This window comes from Penaeus monodon, chromosome 3 (genome assembly GCF_015228065.2).
Source record: "Penaeus monodon isolate SGIC_2016 chromosome 3, NSTDA_Pmon_1, whole genome shotgun sequence".
Classification (NCBI taxonomy): Eukaryota; Metazoa; Arthropoda; class Malacostraca; order Decapoda; family Penaeidae; genus Penaeus; species Penaeus monodon.
Genome location: NC_051388.1, coordinates 9339211 through 9349210, shown reverse-complemented (window position 1 = coordinate 9349210; position 10000 = coordinate 9339211). Strand labels below are relative to the sequence as shown.

General features: G+C 33.6%; 1 protein-coding gene across 3 annotated transcripts in view; it reads left to right on the top strand.

Moving 5' to 3' along the window:
• The window catches only part of LOC119591538 (pyridoxal-dependent decarboxylase domain-containing protein 1-like), a 23349-nt gene that overhangs the window by 861 nt on the left and 12488 nt on the right, over window positions 1-10000 (top strand). For 2 of the 3 annotated variants that reach the window (XM_037940291.1, XM_037940298.1), the window contains exons 2-8: window positions 6801-6904; window positions 7373-7700; window positions 7954-8144; window positions 8430-8619; window positions 9025-9172; window positions 9321-9448; window positions 9659-9730. In XM_037940291.1, the coding sequence (XP_037796219.1) occupies window positions 6801-6904; window positions 7373-7700; window positions 7954-8144; window positions 8430-8619; window positions 9025-9172; window positions 9321-9448; window positions 9659-9730 (1161 nt within the window). Of the gene's footprint in view, window positions 1-5725; window positions 5806-6800; window positions 6905-7372; window positions 7701-7953; window positions 8145-8429; window positions 8620-9024; window positions 9173-9320; window positions 9449-9658; window positions 9731-10000 lie in introns of all 3 variants that reach the window. The other variant, XM_037940305.1, reaches the window with a different exon arrangement.

Genomic DNA, 10000 nt, shown 5'->3' with positions numbered 1-10000 from the left:
TTTATATGCGATCATTGTGGCAACCTAGTCTTTCCCGTTGGCCGATCCTAGCAGTGTGTTAGTTGCTGGCTTGGGCGTAGACCACTTAAAGCCTTAAGATATAAAACAAACATGAAGGCATAACTGGTCCAGAGAAATTTCCATTTTATTATCAGTGAGTTCTTCCTTTATAAGATTATAGGTCTAGGGTGGCATTCTCTTTACCTCGCATTTAAAGAGTTAAGAGCAAATAGAACAGGGAAGGAGAATGAATGACTAGTATTTCGTTTGAATTGTGGAGAAGTGCAGTCTTGGCACTGCTATTGTTACTTAGGGGGAAGATGTGATAATTAAAAATGTCTGAGAAAGCCAGAGTAGTATGGTGAGAAGTTGAAAGAATATGATCTAATGGGGATTAAGTTACACTTAGCTTTAGTTATAGTAGATCTTAAATTTTATATGGAATAGACATAGAAATAAAAATGATGTCAAAGTTACCTCTATAAGAACATTTAAAAAGATATTTCATGTAAATATGTACATAAAATCACTGTAAATAATAGTCTTAAGCATTGAGTGTTTGCTTTGATAAAAATATGCACACAGTGTCTGTATATATTTTGGATCAGGTGAGTGTGGTGGCATTTCTTGCTGCAGGCATTTGGTCTGAGGAATATATATTTATGATAGTATTTACATACATAAAATGTTTGAATCAGCAGTTTACCCAAAGTGTGATAGTAATCAGATTGATCACTGTTTTATGTAAAACAAAATTTGTGTATTTCTGTTTCTCATGTAATTATTTAGAAAAAGTTGGTGATATGTGCCAAATGGGCAGTACTAACTAAGGTGGTTGCACTACAGAGGAAAGTATTATAGGATTATAGACAAGTGTTCATAGAATTTAGGTAAGTTAATAAAACTGTGGGGATGCCACTGGTTGTGGTGTAATTTAATTTCAGGAAAATACCCAGGGAAGGGGGTGTGGGGGAAAGTAGGTTTCATTTGTGTGGTGATCTTTAGGAAATTTCGGAAGTACTGACATATTGGCGGTGTTCATCTTGCAGTGATGGGTGAAGGAAAAGTTTGCATGTTCATCATTTGCATGCCTTTCAACTATTTTAGTCCTAATTTTGTCTCATTTTTTTTTTTTTAATCTATTTCTTTTCATTGTTTTTTATCTGAAGTTTGGCTCTTTTTTTCTTTTCTTTAATTTTTTCAATTTCTTTAATTTATTTATGATGAAGTTTGACTGGTTTTTAATTTTTTCACCTTTCACTCTTTCATTGTGAAGTTTGGCTCAGATTTTTTGTTTTTACAATTTCCTTTGCAATTTTAATCTGGGCCCTCATTTGGGCTTTGCATTTTTTCAAAATGTTTGCTTTTGATTCCACTATTTCTCCGCTGTGTGTCCCCCCCCCCTTTCAACCCTGATTCCCCATGGGTCCCCCAAGATTGAAGGTGGTAGGAGGGAAAAAAATAAACAAGAAGGTGTGGCTGTCTTACTTTGAATTAGCCACCAAGTGTACCAAGAGAATGATAAGATAAGAGATGGTGTGATTTTTCTTATTTTGATATTTTTTTTTATGTGAAAAATATTAAGTACATATATTTTTCACTTTTTGATTTTCCCCAAAAGATGCTGTCAACTAAAAATACTTGTATATTTTATACTGAATATGTAAAGTATATGTGTTTTTAGTGGTGCAATTCTCAAAACATTTATCCTATTTCTTTCTCTTGTATTGTGATATGATGTTATTTTTTAACACTAACATAATCATTAAAATAGAACCATTGGTTATATCATAGTGTTGCAGGGTAAAAAAATGCACAAACATGGAAACACAGTATATAGACTTATTTTTATAACAGCAGTTTATTCACATTATATATATATATATATATATATATATATATATATATATATATATATATATATATATATATATATATATAAATATAAATATCTATCTATCTATCTATCTATCTATCTATCTATCTATCTGTCTGTCTGTCTGTCTGTCTGTCTATCTATCTATCTATCTATCTATCTATCTATCTATCTATCTATCTATCTATCTATCTATCTATCTATCTATCTATCTATCTATCTATCTATATATATATATATATATATATATATATTTTTTTTTTTTTTTTTCTAGGAGAAAGTAATTAATATTTGTTGAATTTATATATATTAGGTTGGTAATGAAGAGAAATAACCACATTTTATATGAAAAACAGCAACATATATTTGCTTTAGTGTCATACTGTCATTTAGTAGAATTAGAAAGAGAAATTCTTGTCTCCTTGTTGACTGTATTATTTGACAATGATTGCTGCTACCCATTATTTTAGATTAAAATAGATATTGCACCAATAACATATGAAGAAATTAGAGTAAGAGTTTGTGCAAGTTTTGTAAGCCGAAGGTTAAGGATAGACATTTGACGGACTTGTTTACTGCCAGAGACTTAAAACCGATATATTGATTTGAATATCTTTTTTATCCGGTTTCTCTCAGGTTATAGCTTTACCTCAGTAGAGAAAAAATGGCATATATTTGTTTTTATGTTAATTTGGAATGTATAACTAAATATTAAGTTTATTTTAGATGATTATTTGAATTATAATGGAATTTTAGTTGATATAATTAAAATTAAGTTGATATAATTATTATAATTTTTTCTATATCTCCTCCAGTACTTGCATGAATAATCAAGGCATTTAAAAAGTCTTGTTAAGAGAAAATATTCAGTTAAGGAATATATATGTATGTAAAACATATATAAATATCAAACTCTACTCATGTATAGATTTATGAGTATTGCCAAACAGTGAAGGATTTTGTGTGGGCTTACGTCAGTATTGGTGGCGAAGGACTCCATGTTATGGATTTACATGATGTTATGGATTATTGGTTGTAGTGGGGAGGCTTTGATGTTTCACAGTATGAAATGGATATTAAGAATTAGGGAATAGGAGGTGAATGTTAGATTATCATAGGCATTTCATAATGGATTTGAGTTTGAGGTTCTGTTTTGTGGATTTCCTGTACTTATTACTTGAGAAATAATTGTAAAATAAGATTTAAAGAAAAAAATCTTTATTACATTTTGTAAAATATAATCACATTGTAGATATCATAATAAAAAAAAAAATAGCTTCACTAGTTTATAATCTTATTATTATTACATATAGATGATGATAGATAATGTATTAGACATTTAGAGGACATATGTAAATGTTCAATTGACCATACACAAAGTGTATATTAGATACATTTGAGACATCAGACCTGAATGTTGCCAAATGGTAGAAATTTCCAAAAAAAAAGGAATTGCATTGCCAAAATATAGAAAATTAATCTCTACAAGTAAATTTTCAAATCTGTTTTAGATTAAGTTAGGATATTTGGATTTTAGATATAGGTGCATGGTACTAGATATCTAATATTAGATTAGGATATTAAACAAGCTAATACATATGTTGACGTATTGGCTGTAGAGACTATTTTCTTCTGCGCCTAATTCTCGATAGATCAATACGTGTAGTGACTTTGAAGGTTGAGGCGTTTAGATGCTGGTTTACTCTCTGTGATCATCATCCTTGTCATTACCATCATTGTCATAATTGGCATTGTTATCACTGGTATTTTCATCACTGCTATTATCATCACCATCGTTGTTATCACCGTCATTGTCATCAAAGTCATTGCTATCACGTCATCTTCATTATCACCGCTATTATCATCCCTGTTATCATCACAATCATTATCATCAGTATCATCATTATCATTATCATCACCACTGCCATCATTATCATCAGTCATTATCACCATCACCATCATTATAATCACCATTCTCCTCCTCCTCCTCCTCCTCCGCATCATCATCATCATCATCATCGTCATCGTCATCGTCATTGTCATCGTCATCGTCATCATCATCATCATCATCATCGTCATCATCATCGTCATCATCATTGTCATCATCATCATCATCATCGCATCACCATCATCGCATCACCATCATCGCATCACCATCATCGCATCACCATCATCGCATCACCATCATCGCATCACCATCATCGCATCACTGTCATCAACACTATTGTTATCATCATCATCATCATCATCACCACCACCATCATCATCACCACCGTTATCATCATCATCATTACCATCACTCATCACCATCACTGTCATTATCACCATCACTGTCATTATCACCATCACTGTCATTTTCACCATCACTGTCATTATCCCCATCACTGTCATTATCACCATCACCATCATTATCACCATCACTTCATTGTCAGCCCTGTCATCATCATCATATCTGTCATAATCATCTCTGTAATTAACATCAGTGTCAGTGTCATAGTTATAGTCATCTTCCATCATCACTGTCATTGTCATTGTTATTATTTTTGTTATTGTTATTGTTATTCTTCTTATTATTTCCTTCTTCTTCTTCTTCTTCTTATTATTATTATTATTATTATTATTATTATTATTATTATTATTATTATTATCATTATCATTATCATTATCATTATCATTATCATTATCATTATCATTATTATTATTATTATTATTATTATTATTATTATTATTATTATTATTATTATTATTATTATTATTATTATTATTATTGTTATTGTTATTGTTATTGTTATTGTTATTGTTATTGTTATTGTTATTATTTTATTGTTACTTGCATTATTGGTGGTGATTGGGATTGTAATGTGATTACAGTTGTTGGTGATAAATGGTGACTGGTGATGAAAAATAATTCATGATTGATTGTGATTGATTCTTAATTGTGATTGATGATAGATGGGGATTGTTATCTGGTGGTGATTGATGGAGATAGAGGGAGAGAAATTATTGAAATTCAATGATGATGGTGATGATTGATGGTGATATATATAATGGATGGTAGTAGATGAAAGAGGATTGACCAAGATTGTTGATTGTGATTGAAGATTGATATTTAATTGATTGTAGACTTGATAAATTGATAGTGATTGATTGCGATTGACCTTTGGTGGTGATTGATGATTGATGATAGAGGATGTTGGTGTATGTTGCTCTGTGTTGAATGCGATTGATTTTAATGCATTTTTGATTAATTGATAATGTTTGCTAACTGGGATTGATGTCTGATGGGATGGGATGAAAGGTGATGGTGAAGACAGTGGTGGGGATAATTTACCTAATTATAGTCTAGTCCATAAAGAGAAAATGTTTTTGTTATCATTATCATTATCTGTAGAAAGTATATCTACTGGTGTATATATTATATGTCTGATTTTTTCTCCATGCTTGTTTCTTGTTGTTATGATATTTATAGGTTTCTTTTAACAGGAGAATTAAGATTTTTAATTGTTTTATTATTAGTGTGTGACATTTTCCCATTAGCCTGTGTCAAGGAGGAGGAGTAGAAGATATCTTGATTGGACATTTAATCTTATTTAATTTTTTCAGTTAATTTAATTTGCTGTTAGTTGGCAAGAAACTGGAATTGAATTATTAATCAATAATTGCTTGTAAGAATTGCGCTGGTGTTTTGTGTGTGTGTAAAAGTGAGCGTGGTTAAATTAGATACCAACAATAGCAAGTAACTACAGCTATGATAGTGGTGCATTTGGCTTCTACTTGGTATGTCTATTTTATTATTATTATTTTTTAGAACTTGTGTACTCTTTAAATTTGTAATTGCCTTTTTTGCAGCAGGAAAACTAATCACAAAAAAAGAAAGGATTGGAAAGGAAAGGAAAGGAAACATAAAAAGGCATAGAAATATACAATAGGTATGTTTAGAAAGCATCAAGTACTGACATTTAACACAGAAGGCTTTTTGTAACAAATTATTGTATGTGTGTTGCATGAGAACAATAGTTGTTCTTGCTTGTTGCAAATTTTTCATGTTGAAGACTTGTGCTAGAAGTGAGACCTGCTGTTTGAATTGCTTTACCAATGCTTCCACAGAAGAACTGCTTACGAAGCTGAAAATCTTTTTGAATGTGAGGAAAAGATCCAGTGTGTAGGTGTAATCATGTACAGTGACATCAGTCAGATAATTTTTCATTTCTTTGATTAGGCATAATACTGTTAAGAGGAAATGGAAAATGTTTATGAATAATAGACAATGTTAAATTTAAATGATCATTCATTAGAAAGGGAATGCAAGAGCTATTGTACTGTCATGTGCCTACCTTGTACCTTGTGAGTTTGTATGTGCCATGAGGCGTACCAGTCATGTGAGGATAGTAACTGTATGTCCGTAACTTTGTATGTACATGTGCTGTAATGGCATGCTGAGTGCCCTGTCCAAGCAGAAAGCCTGGCTTGAAGACGTTCAAAATGGAAAGAAGTTAGTTGGCCTAAAATGTTAGTGGTGGAACCCAGAATTGCTCTCCAGTGACCTTTCTGTGCATGATGAGCAGTTAGATTTTCCATAGAAGAGTGACATACATGAAGGAATTTGATGATCTAAGGCTTCACAGTGTCTTTGGCATTGTTGAAATTAGACTACTCTCAGGTTTAATGTTGTAGGGCTAGCTTTGTTGTGTGCATGAAGTAGCTTGAAGATTGATATGAATTTGACTTTATTTGAACAGGAAGAAATGGGTTCTCATTGCAAAGATAGCCTTGATAGTAATTTATGATGTGAACATTGGAGGAATGTGAGAAGATGTGATTTTTTTTTCTAAGTAAGGGTTGGTCTAGAAGTAATTATTTCAGTTGTTTTTTCCGTTTTTTTAAAGTGACTTATTTAATTTATTGACTTTCTACCTCTGAACAGGAGAAAATAGAAGGACAAGAGGCAGCGGAAACAATGGCTGGAGAAGAGAAACAGCGCGAGACAGAAGTCAAAGGCGAAGAGCCAAAGGAACTGACAGTTGATAAGTACGTGTCCCAATTAGTATGAAATAATTTCTTTTGATGGCACAGAATGACAGATCTGGGATTATGTAGCTTTCTTTACTGAACATGCCTTTCTGACAATGTATTTGCCATTTGACATGTACTCTAAGTGAACTGCACTTCTGATATTATGAGCAGAATTAGATTAAAGGAAAGTTTATAGTAGTTAAAAGTAAACAACATTTTTCTTTCTGACCAAGGGATGTCCAGTTATCAAGATGTTATTTTCAATCTGAAGCTATTCTTGTAGTAGGTAAAGGATACATTATACCTGTTCTAAAAGTTGATATTTTTTCAAGTAGTATCAGTTTTCACGTAAACAGCTGAGAATGTTTTGTGGTTGAATTATTATTTTTTGACGATGTTCAGATTTATTATGGCAGTGAATCCCATCTTTATTGTGCTGCCTGTAATAATAGTACCATATTATAATGATTTACTTTATTCCAGACCAAAGGCAGAAGCACCTACCACAGAGGAACCCACCAAAGAGGAGGCAGGCGAGCAGACCCCAGAGAAGGTTCAGGCTGAGGAACCGGCGCCTGCAAAGGCCGAACAGCAGGAAGCAGAGGAGGAGGAGGAGGGTCAAAATGACAATGAGGAGGAAGAGGAGGAGGAAGAGGAGGTGGAGGATGTATTTGGGGCTCTTTCAACCTTCTCTGCAGAGATGTTCGCAGCTCTGGGGTCGCCTGCAGAGCCCTTGCCCCCAGAGGAGAGGCAGCCACGACCCCTGGCACTTAACGGCCACGACCCCTTACACACCACCAGGCTGTTACAGGTGGAGTGTTTAATTTTTTTTTCCCTCTCTTTTGGATCAATGAATTGTTATAGCTATCCTCATAGTTTCTGTTAGGAATATAGATATCAATTTTGTACTTACAAATCGTCATAGTCGTTTATTATATTCATCCATACAATGAATATAACGTGAAATTTTCAGTTGACAAGCCACTGTCCTTCCCATTTGATTTTTCCCTCTATACATAAGTAGATCTTATAAATCTTCCTCCCAAACACTTGTTCCCACATAGGACCTGATTACTTATGACGATGAGGAACCAGATGTAACCTATGGCCTGGGCCCCCTTGACAACCATGGCCGATTAGCTGCTGTCTCCCACTTGCTGGCAGCTTTGGTGACGACACTTGACCCGCAGCATCTTAGGCGGCTTGCAACTAGGGTCATGTCAGACTCCTGCTTGTGGGTCTCCAGATTATTCAGGTGAGAAGGATGGATGTGAGGAAGTGTTTGTCTGTGATTATGTTGAATCGGGTTTGGAAGGTATGTGAGTTTGTTTATTTTTGTATTATCTGTTGATGTTAATTTGGTACTACAGATATGAGTACTATTAAAATCAAAGTTGACTTATGAAATGTAATTATATTGGTATTTTGAACCAGAGATTGGCATGGTGTAATGATCCTTAGCAGTTGTTTAGTGATTTTGCAAACATGAATTATTTTTTTCCTCTTTTTAATGTGATTGAATCTCCTTTGCACCCAACAGATACTTTGACTCGACAGCATATATCCACGAGGATGTGCGTGAGGGTGTGGTGCGTGTATGCCGCATGCTGCTCCATACGCGCTACCCCAAGTATGCAGCAGATGGCTACGAGGCACTTTATGCCAGACCTCCAGTTATCTACACCAGCAGCACTGTCAGACCTGGGTTGCCTCAACACATTGCAGCCATGGTGAGTGCTGTTGCTACTTGGTTAGGTTGATCTGCTTATTTTTTTTTGTTTTCTGTTTTCTGCCTTGAATGGTTTGATTAGATATTTATGGTAAGTTTGTTTTTATTGTTCCTAGGTTTTCCATATTGATGGCTGGTAAAGTTATGATGAAGTGAAAGAATTTTATATTTCATTTCACATGTCATATATCTTTTCTTAGTAGTAGACTAACTTGGATGGATGTGATCATATGTAAAAAAAAAAAAAAAAAGAGAGAGAGAGAGAGAGAGAGAGAGAGAGAGAGAGAGAGAGAGAGAGAGAGAGAGAGAGAGAGAGAGAGAGAGAGAGAGAGAGAGAGAGAGAGATAGAGAGAACTTCTACATATACTTTTTATGGGGCTAATAAAATTCCAAACATTCATCACAGCTTGGTTTGGGGTCTGGCTGTGTGCGAGTTGTTCCCTGCAATACAGTTGTGGGGTCACCAGTTGCCATGGACACAGCAGCCCTTGATCGCATGATGGCAGAAGATTTGGCAGCACAAAAGAAGCCTCTGCTTGTCATTGCAAATGTTGGTGAGTAGAGAGCTTATTGTTGGTATCATTCATCATCTCACTAATACTACATGATTACTATCTGTATGACAAACTAGAAAATAAAAAGTCTGCAACCTAATACAAGAAAAATTTAAAAATTCACCCTTTCTTTTTCTCTATGCAAAAGGTGGTGGAGCCGTAGGAGGTGTAGACAATGTCGGCCGCATCCAAGAACTGTGCAACACACATGAGGCTTGGCTTCATGTAGAGGGGCATGCTCTGGCAGCACTTACACTGCCCAATGCACCTAATTTGGTAATTGTTTCTTGCAAAAATGTATTGATGTTTGTGTAACTTTAAATTATTTTTTAATAAGATTTCAATGGGATTGAATTTTCCATGGTTTGTGAAGAATATATCTAAGTGTTAGAGTATTATAATTTTACGCAGAGGAGAGTTTTATTGATCATTAATATTTACTATGAGGCTTTGGCCATTTTATAATGAAGTTCCCCTCCCTTTCAGCCTGCAAAAGTAGCTGACAGCATGACCTTGCCTCTTTCCCTGTGGCTCGGGATTCCCTCACTCCCATATGTTGTATCCTTTTGCGCATTGTGTATGCTGTACATGGGTTCATGGGTTGGTTAGCCCTGAGGTTGAGTTAATGAAAAAATGTGTTCTTAGAAAAGGTTTGAAAAAGTTTATTTGTTGTAATATATATATATATATATATATATATATATATATATATATATATATATATATATATATAATATATATATATATATATATAATATATATATATATATATATAATATATATATATATATATATATATATATATATATATATATATATATATATATA